Source organism: Lissotriton helveticus, chromosome 6, assembly GCF_964261635.1.
Source record: "Lissotriton helveticus chromosome 6, aLisHel1.1, whole genome shotgun sequence".
In the NCBI taxonomy this organism is placed as follows: domain Eukaryota; kingdom Metazoa; phylum Chordata; class Amphibia; order Caudata; family Salamandridae; genus Lissotriton; species Lissotriton helveticus.
Genome location: NC_136067.1, coordinates 5,326,428 through 5,347,339, shown reverse-complemented (window position 1 = coordinate 5,347,339; position 20,912 = coordinate 5,326,428). Strand labels below are relative to the sequence as shown.

At 50.4% G+C, this 20,912-nt stretch overlaps 1 protein-coding gene across 4 annotated transcripts in view; it reads right to left on the bottom strand.

Annotated features, from left to right (window-relative positions):
• The window catches only part of KLHDC3 (kelch domain containing 3), a 175,804-nt gene that overhangs the window by 8,456 nt on the left and 146,436 nt on the right, over positions 1-20,912 (bottom strand). For 3 of the 4 annotated variants that reach the window (XM_078647243.1, XM_078647245.1, XM_078647244.1), the window contains exons 9-10: positions 11,970-12,043; positions 7,340-7,418 (exon numbers count right to left, since the gene is read on the bottom strand). In XM_078647243.1, the coding sequence (XP_078503369.1) occupies positions 7,340-7,418; positions 11,970-12,043 (153 nt within the window). Of the gene's footprint in view, positions 1-7,339; positions 7,419-11,956; positions 12,044-20,912 lie in introns of all 4 variants that reach the window. The other variant, XR_013596055.1, reaches the window with a different exon arrangement.

Genomic DNA, 20,912 nt, shown 5'->3' with positions numbered 1-20,912 from the left:
CTCTTCAGTCAACCCACACTTGATACACACCACCTCCCTCTTCAGCCAACCCACACCTGATACCTACACCTCCCTCTTCGGCTAACCCACACCTGATATACACCACCTCCCTCTTCGGGCAACCCACACCTGATACCTACACCTCCCTCTTCAGGCAATCCACACCTGATACACACCACCTCCCTCTTCGGCCAACCCACACCTGATACACACCAGATACACACCACCTCCCTCTTCGGCCAACCCACACCTGATACACACCAGATACACACCACCTCCCTCTTCAGCCAACCCACACCTGATCCACACCACCTCCCTCTTCGGCCAATCCACACCTGATACACACCACCTCCCTCTTCGGCCAATCCACACCTGATACACACCACCTCCCTCTTCAGTCAACCCACACTTGATACCCACCACCTCCCTCTTCGGCCAACCCAAACCTGATACACAGCACCCGCCTCTTCAGCCAACCCACACCAGATGTCCCGGTCTTTTCCCTGGCAGAACTGGTGAGCAGAACCTACCAGTCTGCACAACTCAGAGGAGTGGGGGGGGCTGAAAAGGGGTGGGTGGGGAATGAATTCAGTGGCGGATACTGATCCCAGGTACCCACAACTTTTAAAATCCCAGCAATTGTTAAGCTAACACTTAAAACAACACAGCAAACCTTCTTATACATTTTAAGTCAAGACTGTGTGCAAATCCAGCACCTCTGTGCTCCACAAGAACCTCCTCAACAGGAGATGCTGCATCAGTCGCACTCCTCGTCAGCGAGGGTAACCCATCGCTAAGGGTTAGGGCACCCTGAAAGTTCTCAGAATGAGGAGTAAGTTTCAAGCTACAACCCTGCCCCTTAAATTTTCTGTGAAATTGTTATTAGGCTTTCCTCTCCTCGAGCTATGTTATAGTCTACTCGTGTGAGGTCCTCGAGAGTTTGTGCTTCTTTGTAAACGGTTTAGCGATTGACTGTGCAGCGCCCGAGGTTGAAAGAGCCTGGGTGGCACCATGCCAGGGGAGCACTTTAGAAACTCACTGCGCCCCTTGTCAGGAGAAAATGTGACTTACCCGCTCTATCAGAACAGGACAAGGTAGCGATTAATGGACCAATAACCTCAGACGAAGTACTCTTCCCAATCAAAAACCATAGAAAGGGGAAGCCTCTGGCCCTGAAGGGCACAATGCCAAATTTTATAAAACTTTCGCAACCCCTCCGATTCCTCCTCTACTAAACCAGTTTAATCAATTTACTGAATCGGGTCAAATAAGCAGTTCCCCTGCAGAGCTAATCGCAGCAGTGATACCCAAAGATGGGAAGGATCCCTCACAGCCTAAAAACGACAGGCCTATCTCGTTAATAAACCTAGACTGCAAACTTCACGCCACGATCCTTGCTAAGCGTCTTCAAAAGCGTATCTCCAAACTCATTCACCCCTCACAAGTGGGTTTCCTAAAAACTCTCCAGTGATAATATGCGGATACTATGCCATGCCCTTGAGAAGTCCAAACAAACAGAGAGACTCCCACACAGTGGCAATCACGCTGGAAGCCGAAAAGGCTTTCGACAAGATTGACTGGTCCTACTTGAGAAATTCAATCTGGGCGACCGCTTAATTCGCATGATAATGGCCGTGTATAACAATCCGTCCGCCAAAGTTATAGCCGGAGGTAGCATCTCTTCATCCTTTAACCTGGAGCAAAGAACAGACAGGGCTGCCCACTCTCACCCTCCCTGTTCCTATTAGCGATAATAATAATAATAATCCACATTTGTAAAGCGCACAATCACCCGTAAGGGTCTCTAGGCGCTGGGGGCCGTCGGGAAGATTAAGCAAGCTATTGCCCAGAGTCACATGATGCTGGGCTAACATGCCGCCGGAGCCGAGGATCGAACCGTGAGCCCCAGATTCCAGCGTCAGTCGCCCTGGCCGCGGCGCCACACCTCTCCCGCCGATAGAACCGTCCTTACGCCAACTACCGAATAATAAAGGAATACAGTTCAATAATGACACGGTTAAGATTATTGCATACGTAGATGATATATATACTAGTCATCTCAGAAAAAGCGGACTCCGCTATACCTGTCCTAATGTCTTCAATAGAAGAACTCTCCTCGGTTTCGGGGTATAAACTCAACAAAGATAAGACTGAGGTTAAGCTGCTCAACTATTTCGGCAATACATTTTGCATCGAATACCTAGGCGTGGACTTCACTAGGCACCTAGTTTCCACCCTCCAGACCAACGAAAATGCCATTCTCAAAAAAATCACCACGTTACTGGAAGGTTGGTTGACAAAATTATTATCCTGGTGGGGAAGGGATGAAACATTAAAAATGTCAATTATCTGTCCAGCCTGCGACCTATGACCCTTTCTAACAGGTTCTTAACCAAGATAGATAGCACCTGCAACCCTTTCCTATGGCAAGGGAAGAAACATAGAATTTCCCTTAAAAACTTCAGCTATCCAAAGAAAAAGGGGGCTTGGGTCTTCCAAACTTTAGGAATCATCAAACTGCTTACCTTTGCAAACAAGGTTTCCTCTGGCTGGTAAACGACCCAGAGTATCTCCGGGTTTGGGTAGACACAGAGAGATCCTTTGCCCGCTCTACTCACAATGAACGTCTCTAACCTTCCGCATTCTAAATATATTAGTCAAAATACGAGAAGAGCCCACCGGCGTCTACATCACCTCGCGACCATGAAAGTCAACAAATCCAACCTAGCTGCCCTACGGCACAATCCATGCCCAAAGATAGATCGGGAAACGTAATACTGGCAACAGTGGTCAAATAATGGCACAAAGCTAGTCAAAGACCTCTATGTAGGACAACGCCCCTCCCCCTTCTCCGACCTTCAAACTCGTTTCGGCCTAGAAACCTTGGACATTCATAAATACTTGAAACTTAAAGCACAACTCGCGTCACACTCAATCCTGCCTATTAATCCGCCGATCCTTACACTGATAATCCAACTCATGAAATCAGGACATATCGCATCTAAAATCTACAAACCACTGCTCCCGAAACCATACAAGTCTCACTCGCGTAACGAGGTGAAGTGGGAATCTGAACCCAACACTAAGAATATTCCCTTTGTCTGGAATAAGATACATAGAACCCCTTTCTCAAATAAAATCTCTCCTATACGATCACAAACTAAATTCATGCTAATAAATAGAACATCTTGGACACCAGCTCAAATCTTTAAGCTCACCTTAAGTCGGAGCCCAACATGCTGGAATTGCAAAGCACTGGAAGGTGATTTATCTCACATGCTCGTCCATTGCCCTACCTTGAAACCTATTGGGATAACATATTCAAGTGTATCAATAAGACATTTAATATCGATCCTCTACGGGGATTATTCGACCCAAAGCTGAGAGATGAGAGCGACCGATTGCTCCTGGATCGAATGCTCACCCTCGCCTGCAAACTAATTCTTAACAAATTCAGGAAGTGGCAAGAATGGTTGACCTTTCTCAGAGGGGCGGATACAGCCCCCTACAGTCCTCCCCCTGGCGTCCTTCACATGGAAACCTATGGATGCCTTTTCCTTCAACCAAGCCCAACCAAGTCCTCTCTCTAATCTTGCACGGCCCTTATGGTCACATAATACATACACTTTATTGACCTTCTTATTGGTAAACAGTATAAAACCCCTTGAGACAGGACATTTCTCCCTTTAGGCCTATTTTACAAACATGTACCCTTTCAGTTGTTCCATCACGCAGAGACCGTAACAAACGGAACAGGCCTCATGTTGTCCCCATAAGGCCTCCCAGATGATACCACAGATGTAACACTGTTGGGATATGTATGAAATATGATAAATTGGTAATCTGGGTAGACATAAAGACCTTATTCAGGATATGTTCTTATGGATAACATAATACTGTTCAGGATATTATGATATTCTATCCTAGATGTTGTCTCTAATACAGACCCTCATATCAGACAAAATGTATGTCTACCATGCGGCTTGTATGGTTAATCAACATAAGCGTGTCTGTAACAGGGAACATCTTATATTTAAATGTTATCCGTAATTTAATTTGTAATATCATTGCTAATTCCATTTGTAATTTCACTTGTAACCTCATTTCATTTCTTGTCATCTTGTTACTTTTCTCATTTTCATTATTGCTCTCGTTTTGGAAAACCCAATAAGAATGATTTGGAGAAAAAAAAAGAAGCAGCCATCAGATATTCTTCTCCGTGGATACCCAGATAAACAACAATTAGACCGGCCGGCAGACCACACGCGCTTCAGCATCTCATGATGATCTACTCACTGCAGCATCTCATGATGATCTACTCACCGCCTCCCTGCAGAATCTTCTGATCCTCGATCAATGATTCAATGCACTTGATTCTAACTTCGCTGTGAACGTAATTAAAGTGAGTGCATTGACTCATCATGCTGAGAAAGCGGATTCCCTAACCAGGTCCATCACCCAAACGTCACATGTCGTTCACAAGCTCATCGCCTTCAATTAGTCTCACAACAGACCCAACTACAATCGATGCTGCGTTAGGACGCAAAGGATCAGACTCCCGTGCTGGTAGAGCCGGGTCCACTCTCATGAGGGAGAATCATTCCAAGTTAAGATTTCCGACTTCTCTCTCTCAATCATAGACCCGGCTCCCTCCGATCTAACATCCCTACAATCACTGACTCAGCCACTCGTCTTTTCTAACAAGGGAATCTTATCCAGATTCCTCCAAGACTATTAGCTAAACCCTTTCCAAAATTGGCTCTTCCTTCTTACAAAATCTTCTGAATAACTCCCGATCAGCAAAAAGGCTCAGGATGGTGGTTACTGACACTCGATAACCTAAACTTTTACGTCCTATTTCTGACAAAAAAACTGCCTCAGCAACACTTCACACAGTACCCTCCTGGTTCCTGCGCAAAAATCCAGCTGCGACCGAGATCATCGATCAATCAGTATTTATAAAGCGCTGCGAATCACAGGTGAGGGTCTCAAGGTGCTGGACAGCAGCACCTTAAGACGGCAGACGCGGAGGTAGAGCAGCGCCTTAAGACGGCAGACGTGGATGTAGAGCAGCAATTGATTCAGTGGAAAATGATCTCTACTGATCAGTATCCTTTTTTCAATGCTTACTTCTAGAAGTGTCTGAGTGTAATGCCCTTGCAGTTGGATTAAATGTAATGTATCACTCTGTGGGTGAAACCACCTTCTTCGAACAATGCTTGGACTGTCACCCAGGCACTCGTCACCAGCCGACTGGACTACGGAAACGCCCTCTACGCCGGAACCACAGCCAAGCTACAGAAAAGACTCCAGCGCATCCAGAACGCCTCCGCCCGACTCATCCTGGATGTCCCCCGACGCAGCCACATCTCCAGCCACCTGAGGAACCTGCACTGGCTCCCCGTCGACAAGAGGATCACGTTCCGGCTCCTCACCCACGCACACAAGTCTCTCCACGACCTGGGCCCCAAGTACCTCAACGACCGCCTGACCTTCTATACGCCCACCCGCCAGCTACGGTCCACCAGCCTCGCCCTCGCAGCCGTACCACGCATCCGAAGAGCCACCGCCGGAGGAAGATCCTTCTCTTACCTGGCTGCCAAGACTTGGAACTCCCTCCCCATCCACCTTCGGCTGACCCAGGACCATCTCGCCTTCAGGAAACAACTCAAGACCTGGCTGTTCGAGCAGTAGAACACCCCTCCCCCCAAGCGCCTTGAGACCCTCCCGGGTGAGTAGTGCGCTATACAAATGGCATGATTGATTGATTGATTGATTGGAGCATAAAACTGAGCTACTTTATCATTTCAGACAAACATTTTCCTTCATGACTTCGACCTTCATTGGGGCGAAACTAGTATTATAGCAGCTACTCTGCTGTGTTCCTTCAGAAAAATGGTGCCAGAAACCCACACACCGAAGTCTCCATAAATGACTATCATTCGAAGAGGTGACCCTTTTCCAGTGGACTGGTCGGATCATTTACAGATCTTTCACGTTGTCCACTGCGCATTGTAAAGGATTAGGTGAACAAAACTGACCCCGTGAAAGCAGGATACCAAAAATAATGACATTAACTCTTTAGCACTCGGGTATTAACAATCTCCCCTCACAAGGGCACAACCAAGATTGTAATGACTACAGCCCATTAGAAGGACTGAATGGAAGACCCTCTTCCTGAGGTTTCTCCGTTGAAATGCAAAGATTGAACCCACCCGCCGCTCAACCCTTCAGCGAATGTCTGACCTTTGAATCACTCTACGGATGCAGTGCCTGGAAATGTACCCTAAGATTTAGCGAGCTCAACCTTCGACCTCGGTCGGCTCTTCCTTTCGTTGGGTAGTTGACTGAAAGTTGAAGCAGGCGGCTGTCTCAATATATGCGGGATCACAGTCTTCTTGACAATCTTCGGTCCGGCTTGAGCCTCCTGCTGCTAGACCTCTCGGTGCTTTAGAGTCAATCACACCTCTGACCAACAGCCAGAAAGATGCAATGGCTATTGATAGTACAGTCCTGTATTGGTGGAATTCCTACCTATCCAACTCATCCCAGTCAACCAAAACTGGGAACTGCTTAGCAAGTCAAGAGCCCCTCAGGGATCAGACCGTCTCTCACCCTTCCAGTCTACACATGAAACCACTTTGAGTCACCTTTGGGGACGACGGGATCGGCTATCATCAATATACTGAGGATACACAAGTGTACCTCAAAATCTCTTCCCCCAGAGACACCGCGCGACTCTCACACTTACACAACCTGCATGTTGATCTAAACAGTAAATCTCCTGCGGATGGGGCTGAACTACAAATGGCGAATCCATCGGGCATCTTCATTTAAGACGGAGGACCACTGCTGGCTTTTATGAAACTATAACGGATCCCTCAGAGATCTTACCTCGATCGAGTGAACTGGACCTCCGAGCGGAAGAGAGGCAATACCAGGCGGATTTAATAAAGCATAGCGAGCTCCGAGGGCAGCCTCGGATATCAGCACGCGCAGTACACCGCACCCCCCAAGCACCGACAGCAGCAAACAGATCCGAAGTGGATCGACTCCACCTTTCAACACCCCCAGCACAACACCAAAGCTTCAGCCAGACCACTTATTCTGAGACAGGAGCCCCCCAACATCTCTCAGCCATCTCTATAAGAGGTAAACTAGTGGGGAGGGAGTTGTCACCTAGGAAAGGTCATCGATGGGCAGTATAAGCATAGAAAGGCGTCCACAGCCCAGAACAGCACCTGTTCTGCCCAACACCCAAGCATGAGCACTGGAACCCTGAACGGCCCTAGTGACGGACGATGGAGGCGCTACGGACACCGGGCTCATTCCGCCTTACCTGATATCGTGAGGGAGGCCCGACTGGTCCAGACCGTGCTGAATCACTGCTAATTTACATAATGTCTTCAGGCTGGGACCTAAAGAAAGAAATGAAAAACAACATCACTTCAGTGGCCAGAAGGGTGGACGTTCTATGCAGTGAGATAATGAGTCAGGGTGCATACGATGCGTAAGGGTGCATAGGATGCGTCAGGGTGCATACGATGCGTCAGGGTGCATACGATGGGCCAGGGTGCATGCATACGATGGGTCAGGGTGCATGCATACGATGGGTCAGGGTGCATGCATACGATGGGTCAGGGTGCATGCATACGATGGGTCAGGGTGCATACGATGCGTCAGGGTGCATACGATGCGTCAGGGTGCATACGATGCGTCAGGGTGCATACGATGCGTCAGGGTGCATACGATGCGTCAGGGTGCATACGATGCGTCAGGGTGTATACGATGCGTCAGGGTGCATGCATACGATGGGCCAGGGTGCATGCATACGATGGGTCAGGGTGCATGCATACGATGGGTCAGGGTGCATACGATGTGTCAGGGTGCATACGATGCGTCAGGGTGCATGCATACGATGGGCCAGGGTGCATGCATACGATGGGCCAGGGTGCATTCATACGACGGGCCAGGGTGCATATAATGTTTCAGGCTGCATACAATGACGACTGGTCAAGTGGCACGAGAGCTTAGGCTGGCACAGAATGGGCACTAGTACAAAACCTGGGTTAAGGCCTGCAGCTCTAGACCAAAAGTTTGACAATGCGATCTACACCTCGAACCTGACAATAAGACCCGGGCCAGGCTCAGGTGAGTAAGACCAAGAGAAGTCATTGGATGAAACCCAGGTCAGAAGTGAGACATCTACCATCACACTCATCACCAGGACCTCTCAGGATCATGCCCCCACCGTAAATGGTGTGGGAAGTAGGATTCCAAGCACAGGGAGAGCCCTCCGTTAGGCTCTCAGTGTTACCAGTACCAGCCTTATAATCCCGCACAGCACAAAATGGCTGCTGCCGACCAGAGACACATTTCTGCCCTCCTGCTGCTGAGCCAAGGTCCAGCAGAGGAAAGCAGAACAATAGACACCTGTCACAGGGAGGTGTGACCACCTCCCAGGCAGGATTTAGTGTTTTAGAGCTGGGTGGATGCGCTTTCCAGCGACCAGAGGTCTGCATGAGGTGCACATTTGGTGTCCCTGTGCATAGTCCAGTTCAAACCAGTGCTGGGAGCCGTTGGCTCCCGCGCGAAACTGAACAAAGGCAATGGGAGTAACCTCCCCCCTGTCCAGACCCTGCCCTGGGAGGGGCCCCAGAATCTTCCCAACCCTTTCCCTAGGGTACTTAAGGGCTTACCTGGGTGTAGGTCCCTAGATTCGTCGTGGAACAAGATTCAGAACTGAAGCCACTGCACTTCTACCTTATGGTCACTCTGGACTTTGCTGGACTTCATTTGGGTCTTACTTCGTCTCTCTTTCAGTCTGTAGCTTCGTCTGTGCCTGTGCATCATACAGGATCCGTGTGGGACCCGTGGAGCATCCAAGACACTCGAAGATAATCTCCCATGAAGTCGAGGAGTCACTTCCCTGCACTCGCAGGCACCGCCACACTGCATACCGGTCTGCTGACCCCGAGCTCCGGTGGACTCGAAGGGTTCAACAACACAGGTGGTGTTTACCTACGTCTCTCGAGGTCCAAGCTGTTCTCTCACCAAGTTTGAGGTCAGAATCCCTTGTGAAGACGGCATTAACCGAACCCCTGTGCACCGCATAATTTTGCAAGTACATATGCTTGCTGGCAACTTTGCGACAAGTCCATTGGGCTCCAAGTAGCCGCAACCTCTGGCAACTTCTTCCAATAAGAGCATCAGCCACACCGCCTCGTGGGCACCGTGGCCTGCTCTTTCTGGTGAGCTGCTGGAGGTCCTCTTGCGACTCCTGTGCCTCCGGCCTGAGGGTCACCTTTGTTTTCCTTAGGCTCCCCTGAGTGCTCGGGCCTGCCCTGTTTCCCCTGCTTGTGGCGAGTCTACCGGACCTAGCTGGTCCCAATCGTGCACCTTCTTGATTTCCTGTGTTGGTTGCATTTGCCAAGGCTCATTAGTGCTCATTCCAGAAACCGACCCCTCAGCACTCGACATACTGCGTGGGACAGCTCGTATCCGGATCCTGGTCATCCTCAGCGTCGCCTGGTCCTCACAGCTGCCGAGTCATGGTCACCGTCATCCTTCCTGAAGCACGGGGCATCGGAGGGCATTCGTCTTTCAAGTCTCCTGGTCACCCCTGAGTGAGATAGACCCTGTCCCCTCTGCTTTCAGGTACTTCTCAACAAGAATCCGTGTCTGGATTCCTATGGGCACTTTCTCCTCTCCCAGCAGCGGCACTTTCCTGAAGTGTTCCATTGGATTCGACTGCGGTTTCCGACGCCACTTCACACCTATGCACCCGGCCTCCCTGGGATAGGTAACTTGGGTACCACGGTATACACAGGTGTGGTGGCTCGCCAACCTTCTGTCTTCCACTGGGTTTCCTTTGGGTCCACTGGGAAGGGTCCCTAATCTTTAAAATTCCAACCGCGACTTGCACATAGACTTGTACTGAGCATGCGGTCATGCTCTCACACTGCACACGCTCTCCGTGGGGCCCCTCTCTACTTACCTTGGGTGGTTCTGTGGGTCCCAGCACTTCTATGTCCTCTCAACATTCTCCTGACTCGAGTCATGGTTCTTATACCACTTTTAGTATATGGTTTGGTCCCCCCCCCCCCTGGGCCCACGGTGTATTACTGTGATTTCTTTGCTAAGGTATTGTGTTTATCTCCGTGTAGGAGATGCTATAACGTACTAAAGAGTGTTCTATAATAAATACATATTTTTATAAATACTTTGTGTGGTTCCTTTTCATTTAATCTATACTTTAAGATTGCATTCTGGTCAAACAAGCTGCTTTACACTCCTTCTGGGCCAAGCCTGCTCTCCACAGCTACCCCTTGGAGAGATTTCTAAGGTTGTGTAAGACCTCTTCAATCACCTTAAGGGTTGTCAGGACTGGTTCAAGGTGCCCACTTTAACTAGTGGACAGCATATACCAGGCCCACTTCTCACAGACTCCAAACTAGACCCGGGAGGAGGGGGGTGGGTGACTCCAAATTAGATGCTGCGGGTGAAGGACTCCAGGCTAGACCCCGTGGGGAGAGGGCGGGGGGACACTCCAAACCAGACCCACAGGGAAGGAGACCAAACCAGTCAGCGAGCACTGAGGATTATCTTTGCTCCAAAAACGTTTTCTGAACATGACAAACTTGGTTCAGATAAAAACAAACGTGGAGACCAATATAGAATCTTGAGCTGGACTTTGTCAAACACAAAAACTAGAAAAGCAAAACAGCAAAGGGAAAGAAGTCAAAGAGCACCGAGCCTACGACATCCAGGGCACACACAGCACAGGCAGAGAGTCGGACAGTGGCTCGCAGCACAGGCAGAGAGGGGGAGAGTGACTCACAGCACAGGCAGAGAGGGGGACAGAGGCTCGCAGCACAGGCAGAGCAGGGGACAGTGGCTCGCAGCACAGGCAGAGTGGGGGACAGTGGCTCAAGGCACAAGCAGAGAGGGGGACAGTGGCTTGCGGCAGAGGCAGAGTCGGGGACAGTGGCTCAAGGCACAAGCAGAGAGGGGGACAGTGGCTCGCGGCAGAGGCAGAGAGGGGGACAGTGGCTCGCGGCACAAGCAGAGAGGGGGACAGTGGCTCAAGGCACAAGCAGAGAGGGGGACAGTGGCTCAAGGAACAAGCAGAGAGGGGGACAGTGGCTCAAGGCACAAGCAGAGAGGGGGACAGTGGCTCGCGGCACAGGCAGAGAGGGGGGCAGTGGCTCGCGGCACAGGCAGAGAGGGGGACAGTGGCTCGCAGCACAGGCAGAGAGGGGGACAGAGGCTCTCAGCACAGGCAGAGAGGGGGACAGTGGCTCGTGGCAGAGGCAAAGAGGGGGACAGAGGTTCATGGCACAGGCAGAGAGGAGGACAGAGGCTCACAGCACAGGCAGAGAGGGGGACAGTGGCTCGTGGTGCAGGCAGTGAGGGGGACAGAGGCTCGCATCCAAGGCAGAGAGGGGGACAGGGGCTCACGGCGCAGGAAGAGAGGGGGACAGTGTCTCGCGGCGCAAGTAGAGAGGGAGACAGCGGCTCGCGGCACAGGCAGAGTGGGGGACAGTGGCTCGTGGCACAGGCAGCGAGGGGGACAGTGGCTCGTGGTGCAGGCAGAGAGGGGGACAGTGGCTCATGGCACAGGCAGAGAGGGGGACAGTGCCTCAGCACAGGCAGAGAGGGGGACAGAGGCTCACATCACAGGCAGAGAGGGGGACAGAGGCTCACGGCACAGGCAGCGAGGGGGACAGTGGCTCGTGGTGCAGGCAGAGAGGGGGACAGAGGCTCACGGCACAGGCAGACAGGGGGGACAGTGGCTCACGGCACAGGCAGAGAGGGGGACAGAGGCTCACGGCACAGGCAGACAGGGGGGACAGTGGCTCACGGCACAGGCAGAGAGGGGGACAGAGGCTCACGGCACAGGCAGAGAGGGGGACAGAGGCTCATGGTACAGGCAGAGAGGGGGACAGAGGCTCACACTCTTCACATACTGAAGTCCAGGATATACAGGTCCGAGTGGTCCATTAAGTCAAATTCGTCCCCCATTCCTTGCTCTGGGCACGGGCTGCAAGGAAAACAAGTCTGTGTTAAAGTTACATCACACCCAGGAGAGACACAATGACAACACATCAAGACATGGCAGTGAACAGAGCCAAGCTATTGTCGCAGCCGAGAGGAGTGTTTAGGAAGACTCACATATGTGTGAGAGAGCAAGATACACACACAGGCACACAGAAACACACACAGTGCCGGCTCACAATCATGTGTGACAGGGCAACATACACCCACACACACAGGCCGGCTCACACTCGTGTGACAGATCAAGATATACCCACAGGGCCTGTAGGAGAGTAGGATCTGCTTACTATGGTTACCCCCACTTTTTGCTGGTGTTTCACTGTTTTCGACTTAGTCTGGCTGGGGATCTGCTATCCAGGACCCCAGCCTAGCTGCTTCCTCTCTAAAATGATTTCATGTACTTTAGGTACACTCCAGATTGGATTCCGGGTCACCCTTATAAGTCCCTAGTATAAGGTATACTATGTACATAGGGCATAGGTACCCCAGGGGGAACATCCTTTACAACGCAACTTTTACAACGCACTACCATTACGACGAAACTTTTACAACGCACTACCATTACGACGAAACTTTTACAACGCAAGTTATTACAACGCATTGCGCTGGGAGGCGCTCTAGGATAGGGAATAGTTTAATTACTATCCAACACCTTCCCTACTATCCACGGGGACTGGAGTTGGAATAGTAAATTAAACTATTCACTATCCAGCGCCCCCCAACGCAAGTCGTTGTAACGACTTGCGTTGTAAAACCTGCGTCGTAATGGCATGCGTTGTAAAAGCATGCGTTGAAACGTCATACATCCGTACCCCAGAGGCCTCCAAGGGGCTGCAGCATGTATTGTGCCATCCTTAGGAGACCATTCAAAATGGCACCACAGGTCTGCTACTGCAGCCTGGGTAAGGTGGTGTATGCAATCCTTACTAAGATATAGGTTCCCTATATCGACCTTATATCACTGCACATATACACCTATCAGACATCCCTATGTCAGGCCTTATCAATCCTGAAGGCAGGGTGCTGGGTTTTATGTGAGAGGGAGCCCAAGCATGAGCAGAGCCCCTCTGCAGCCTTCAGAACCTATATTCCAGGGTTGTTTGTGATGAAGCCAACCATATACTTTTAAAAGTGCATTATAACCTCGCGGTAAATGCTAACTTTAAAACGGCTGCAAGGAAACATGTTGTGTTTGGTGTTTGGAAATGATTCCACCCTCCTAGAGGGAGAAATATGTCAACACCGGTACACCCAGTACCAGCTTTCTCGACCCTGGCATCACAAAATGGATGCTGCCAGCCACAGACACAAGTCTGCCCTCATGCTGCTGAGCCAAGCTCAAGCAGGGGAAGGCTTGACAATAGGCTTCCTTTCACAGGAAGGTGTGACCACCTCCAAGACCGGCTTTAGTGTATTGGGGCTGGGTGGGGGCACTCAGAGTGCTTTGATGTCTACACTGGGGGCACATTTGGTGTCCCTGTGCATAGTCCAGCTCAAACCAGTTGCAGGAGCCATTTGCTCCTGCGCAAAACTGGACAAAGGATATGGGTGTAGTCACCCCTCGGTCCTGACCCTCCCATAGGTGGGTCCGTAGAGTTTGTCCCACCCCTTCCTTGGGTATAAAGTAGGAACCCCTGGCTACAGGACTTTAGATTTTTACCTGGACTAAACTCTGCTACTGAAACCAAGTACTTCGACGTAGCTGCAGAGTCAAGCATCCTATCTTCTCACCTGAAACACCCGACATCAGTGGGCATTCTTCTACCGAGCCCCTGGTTGCCCTGAAGTGACCCAGACTTTGTCCCCTCTTCTTTCAGGTTCCTCTCATCTTTGATGCAAGCTTGGATCACACCGGACACTTTCATCTTCCCGGCAGCAGCACTTTTCAGCATCACGCCATTGAAAAGGACTAAGATTCCGGACATCACTTGACACCTATGCACCCGGCTTCCCTGGGCTAGGTAACACGGGTACTCCGGCACTCACAAGGGTGCTGGCCTTAGAACCTTTTATGTTTGAAAGAGTTCGCCTAAAGTCCTCTCCAAAGTGTCCTTAATCTTTAAAATTCCAACTGCGACTTTCCCATAGAGTTATGCGGAGCTCGCGGCTGTGTTCTCACACTGCACGCGTCCCCCGTGAGTCCCCTGTGTCACTACCATGGGTGGTTCCTTGGGGTCCCAGCAATTCTACGTGCTCTAGGCACTGTGTCTAGTCAAGTTGTGGTTGTTATACCACTTTCTTAGTTTATGGTTTGGTCTCCCCCTGGAGTCCACTGTGTATTGTGCTATTTACTGTTGTTCTAGTGATTTAATATTGAGTGCTTTGTGCTCTAATCTCAAAGGGAAAAAACACCCCTGAAGAAGACAGTTACTGACCACCTGCATCCTCTGTGAGGCAGCGAGCGGTCCATCCTGCGAGATTATCGTATATTGTGCACATACACGGTCTAATGTCATGTAAGCGATTTGATCCCGCTGTGCATTACCTTTACCGCTCCCCACTATGAAACCCAAGGGAGGTCCGCAGGTGCAGTCTAACCGGCTGGACCAATACGCAGTTCCCAAGCAGCCGGCACCTGAGAGCGGGACTCAAGTGACACCATGAACAACCCTGAGCCTTCACTGAGTTCCATTATGGCGGCGATCCAAGTCCTGGGGGCAACACTGGAAACCAAGATTGATAAAGTCTCCAAAGAAATGACATTACTCAGGGCAGACATGAATAAGACATCAGAACGCGTAACGTAGACGAAAGTAAATGTCACAGAACTCCAGGCCAAGACTCGAAAACTGGAAGAAAGGGTCCAACAACTGATTCACCAACATCAACAGGTAGCTCTTAAGAAGGAAGACCAGGTGGGGAGAGCTCGCAGTAACAACATCCGGGTGGTTGGTGTTCCAGAGGGAGCAGAGGGGCCGAGTGTAGAATTCTTCCGTAAAGACTTGATATTGAACCATCGCAAGCCTGAACGACTCTCTGCCATCTTCACTGTGGAACGGTCACATAGGGCCCCAATCCCCCCGCCGAAACCAGGTGCCGCACCCATGACAATAATCCTCAACTACAGAGACCGTGACGCGATCCTGCAAGCGGCTCGTCTACATGGAGACCTCCTGTACGAAAACGCAACCATCAAGTTCTTCCTGGACTTCAGTCCAACAGGAGCGCCGCTCTTTTGAGGGTGTGAAACGGGCTCTCAGAGAGAAAGGAATCAAATACATGATGTACTTTCCGGTGAAACTAAAAGTGGTGGCGAATGGTAAATCCTGGTTCTTCACTACCCCATCGGAGGCGCAGTACTGGCTGGACGAGGGTGCTGCACTGAGGATGAGGACAGATATTGCCAGTACCTGGAGGGATACTAAGAGGAATTCGCCAGGCCCCCAAGAGGGCAGAGGAGAACCTAACAAGAGAAGCATGCATTCTTCGAGATCGGGTTCCATGAGTTTGGCTGCCTGACTGGCGGAAAATGATCTTCCCTCCTGTTGGACTCCAAAGCTGGGACTCTGCACACCATACTGTAATGTATACTATTTGCTCTTTCTAAAGGGTAGGAAATAGTGAGTGATGGACACTGCGAGACTTGCAGTAAGGGAAAATGCCTCATTCCTAGGCGGGGTTGATGTTGGGCTCTGGGGGGCAACAAACGGGGCCACCCCACACCCCTGTAGTAGTTGACAAGGTAATTGGGGTGACAGGCGGTGTGCTAGTTTGGGATGTGGGCAGTTTTGAACCTCCAAAGCAGGGTAGCGGGGAGGGATGTACGGGGACGTATTTCTTTTATTGTTTGCTCCTCTTTCTCTCCTTCCTAAGATTTTGGGACTAGACGGGCTGGGGGGATGTTTGGTTGCATTGATACAGTTGTTACATGTCATGAGATACACATCGTAGGACTATACAGGACTTTGCAGAGAGGAACTTATATCTTATTTTGGACCAATTGAGTACACAGTGGAGCAGGAATGTTAAAATGCTGAGTTGGAATGTCAATGGTCATAGAGACGCAATTAAACGTAGTGTTGTCCTGCAATACATCCAACGCCAGGCTCCCATTGTTGTTCTATTTCAAGAAACACACCTAATAGGCAACTCCTGTAAGGCACTTAACAGGTGGGGTTACAAGTTAATAGCCCACTTAGGCTTCACGGGGCGTGGGCATTCTTGTTAAGAATTCTTTGCCGTGAGCTCTACATTTACAGATGATAGAGGCAGATATATTGAGGTCACGGGTTCCTGGGAATGTTACGTTCTCACTCTGCTCTCTATCTACATTCCACCTGGCCTCCAGAACACCACATTTAAAGACCTAGGCACTCTCCTGCCTTCCCTGCCGGATGGCTTCATGGTGGTGGGAGCGGATTTCAACTCAGTCGCCTCGGGCACATTGGATAGACACCCAGCACGGGAGCTTGGGATCTCGAATAGGTGGCTGCCAGACTTCCTCGATGCGTTGGGACTGGTTGACAGGTGGAGAACTCTCCACCCAGAGAAAATACATCACACATTCCACTCCGGGGCCCATCATAGCCTTTCCTGGATCGATTATGTTCTTCATAGGCTGCATACCTCCACGACATCAAGCACCTAGCTAGGGGTACCTCGGATCACTCCTCGGTTTGGGTCCAGATGACGCTCGGCCAGGCGAGAGTAGGATGCGTGCCCCCATCAATTCATGGCACCTCCGAGACCGGAAAATCCGAACAGCGTTATTAGAGTCCATAGACACATACTTCCAAGACAACGATGGGTTGGAACTGGAGGGAGAGATTTGCAGATTGGAGGATGGCCTAGAGTCTGAGGTCACAAAAGCAAAACTTCACAAACTATGTCTCAAGCAAGATGAATATACGGCTCTAGTTACAGACAGGGCCAAATACCTCCGGAGAGAAAAGCTGGGTAGAGTGTATGACCTGGGCAACAAAGCGGGAAAAGTAATCACCTGGATTGACAAGAAGGAGCGGGCGAGCAGATTGGTGCCGGAATTAATCGGAGAAGAAAATGAGTCCATTACTGACCCACAAGCTATTGTAGATCAATTTGCCGCTTACTACGAGACGGTATATACAGCTAGCTCACCACATACAGAAGAGGATTCTCATGACTTGCTACGAGACATTACGCTCCCAACCCTATCCAGTGACAACCAACAATTTTTAGACAGTCCTGTATCACGCGACAAGATAACACAGGCAATTAGAGCATTGCGCTCCGGAAAAGCCCTGGGCCCCAATGGCCTACCCATCGAGCTTTACAGGCTCAAACCAGATAAATTAGCGCCGTATTTAAAAGCAATGTTTAGTAAAGTAAAGAATTTGGGACAACAATCAATCAATCATTCATTTGTAAAGCGCGCTACATATCCGTGAGGGTCTCAAGGCGCTGGGGGACATTGCCTTATGATCAGAAAATAGCCACGCTGGTCACCATTCACAAAGAGGGTAGATCTAAAACTGATTGCGCCTCTTATAGGCCGATCTCTCTCTTAACTGCTGAGCCCAAAATCTTGGCCAAACTCCTGGCGAACCGGCTGGTTACAGTGATCGGAGGATTGGTCAATCCGAAACATTCAGGCTTTATGCCTCACCGCAATACTGCGTTGAACTTGTGCAGGCTACATGGGGTGCTGGGGAGAGCAGCTACTATCCAAGAAGATGCCCTGGTGGTGTCGGGGGACGCAACCATGGCGTTCAACACCGTCGAATTGCCTTACCTATTCGCAGTGCTCACAAAGATGGGCTTTGGCCCCAAATTTATTCAATGGGTGAGGGTACTATGTTCAGAACCCCACGCCCAAGTCGTGGTTAATAACAAGAAGTCCATTCCATTCAAATTGAGTCGAGGTACGCGACAGACCTGGCCCCTCCCTCCCCTCCTATTTGCCCTCGCTTTGGAGCCCCTTGCGGCATGGATTCGTCTGAACCCTGAGATACGAGGCCTGCACTGGTCCCCCGACTGGGAGGACCGAATCTCCCTATATGCTGATGACATCCTCTTATACTTGGCCTCCCGGAAGACGGGCATCCACCAGAAAAAGCCATCTTGTTAATATGTGTATTAAACATCATGGCAATCTTCGGGAGATATTCCGGATTTGCCATCAATTGGAATAAATCCCTTTTGTATGTCATCAGTGGAGACCCCCCCACCCGAGCCAAAGGGCTGCCCAATCCTGATTAACACATCGGGCTTTACATATCTTGGTATCTACATAACATTAGACCCTAAACTCCGCTATACCCAAAATCTTCTCCCACCATTACAGAGGCTCAAACGAGACATGACTAGTTGGAAAAGCCTCCCGATCTCGTTGCTGGGCAAAGCTGCCCTATTTAAGGTGATGTCCCTGCCCGTTTCCTATACGCATTGCAAAACACCCTGGACCCAGTCCCAGAAGAGTACTTCAGAGAGATCTAGAGCCTGCAAAGGGACCTGCTGTGGGACGGAAAACCCTGTATTGCTCTTACCAAACTCACACTTAATTGGTACGATGGGGGGGATTAGCCTCCCAGATATCAAGAGATACTACTGGGCAGCACACCTTGCAGCCATTAACCAAGGAACATATAGTCGGATTGATGATCCTGGCTATGCTATGGATCGGTGGACACTACCGGGCGGGAAGTACAACAGGGCATTACACTCCAAACCCAAACGGTACCCCCTGACCGGACCAATAGAATACACGGTCCGAATCTGGCACGAGGTCAATAGAACTCTGGGCTGGACGCGGACACTCACTCTGGCAACCCTGTTATGGGACTCTGAACAATTGGGTAGCTTGTGGAAATCAAAGGTATTTGCAACATGGGACCTGATCAGAATCTCGCAAATCGGGCATATGTGGGAAAAAGGGGAGGTGAAGATATTTACTACTTTGCAGCAGCAACATGAGTTGGGAGTCTCAGAACGTTTTAGATACACACAAATACGCTACGCCCTGAAACCCCAATTCCCATCGGGCTCCTTCCCACTCGAACCCTCTCCCCTAGAAGATAGGCTGTTAGACGGGCATCTACCAGAAGAAGCCATCTCATTGACCTACAAAAAAACTAAGCAACAATATGAAGGACCCACTGGGGGCGCTACGTGATAAATGGGTAGGGGATGGTATTGAATTGGATGATGAAGATTGGCAGGACGCGGTGTCCTCAACAAAGGTGGTGGCGATTTCGGACAGACTAAGGTTGATCCAACAGAAAATTCTGCATAGGATTTACATCACTGGCCCACACTCGTCCAAATGGGGAGAGCTGATGGAGGTATTTGCAGAAGGGGTTGTGGGCAGGTGGGAATATTCTGACATATAGTGTGGGAGCGTGAATACATACAAATATATTGGCATAGGATCCATGAAGTACTAAGTGACGTCCTCAAAACCACTATACCCCCAGAAGCAAGAAGATGCATGCTAAACATATGGGAGCCCACTGACTTAAACAGGCATCACACACAAAGGGCCACTCTAGGGATCATGCTGGCAAAGCGTAATATAGCACGACTATGGCGAGCGTCACAGACACCCACAGTAAAACGCTTGGAAAGAAGACCTAGACTGGCGTATGTTTAGGGAAAAAACAGTCTACACATCCCGTGGTTGCCCTAAAAAGTGGTGCAAGATCTGAGACCTTTGGAACTTCTATAGAGGACGTATTTGCAACCCTGCGCTTCATATTGACCAAGATGACTCTCCCTCCCCATAATGACTCCACATGGCGTTCTGCTGCAGATTGTAACTGACCTCACAGATTGTACTGTACCTTGTTCCTTCCTCTGCACTGTATACAATATAACGATGTGTGTTAATAAAAAGAAATTAAAAAAAGAACGGCCAAAGAAGCCGTCTCTCCGGACTTGGCTGTCCTGGCAGTAGTATTTTGTGAACGTGTGCAGCGATGCCCACGCAGCTGCCTGACAGATGTCATTCAGATGCACTCCTCTTCCCAAAACTGTGGTTGTATGTTGGCAGGGGTGTCTTTAGGCTCTTCCACGCTGTGTGTTGCTGTGAGCTCTGTTCCCTGCAGGCTGTGCTGGTGTGGGTGTTTTATGGTGGGTGTGGAGTGCCCTTGAGTGGTTGTATGTTGGCAGGGGTGTCTCTGGGCTCTTCTGAGCAGTGTGCTGCTGTGAGCTCTGTTTCTTGCAGGCTGTGCTGGTGTGGGTGTGGAGTGCCCTTCTATGGTGGTATGTTGGCAGGCGTGTCTTTGGGCTCTTCTGAGCAGTGTGTTGCTGTGAGCTCTGTTCCTTGCAGGTTGTGCTGGTGTGGGTGTTTTGTGGTGGGTGTGGGGTGCCCTTCTGTGGTGGTATGTTGGCAGGGGTGTCTTTGGGCTCTTCTGAGCAGTGTGTTGCAGTGAGCGCTGTTCCTTGCGGGCTGTGCTGGTGTGGGTGTATTGTGGAGGGTGTGGAGTGCCCTTCTGTGGTTGTATGTTGGCTGGGGTGTCTTTGGGCTCTTCTGAGCAGTGTGTTGCTGTGAGCTCAGTTCCTTGCAGGCTGTGCTGGTGTGGGTGTTTTATGGTGGGTGTGGAGTGCCCTTGTGTGGTTGTATGTTGGCAGGGGTGTCTCTGGGCTCTTCTGAGCAGTGTGCTGCTGTGAGCTCTGTTCCTTGCAGGCTGTGCTGGTGTGGGTGTTTGTGGTGGGTGTGGAGTGCCCTTCAGTGGTTGTATGTTGGCAGGGGTGTCTTTGGGCTCTTCCACGCTGTGTGTTGCTATGAGCTCTGTTCCTTGCAGGCTGTGCTGGTGTGGGTGTGGAGTGGTGGGTGTGGAGTGCCCTTCTATGGTGGTATGTTGGCAGGCGTGGCTTTGGGCTCTTCTGAGCAGTGTGTTGCTGTGAGCTCTGTTCCTTGCAGGCTGTGCTGGTGTGGG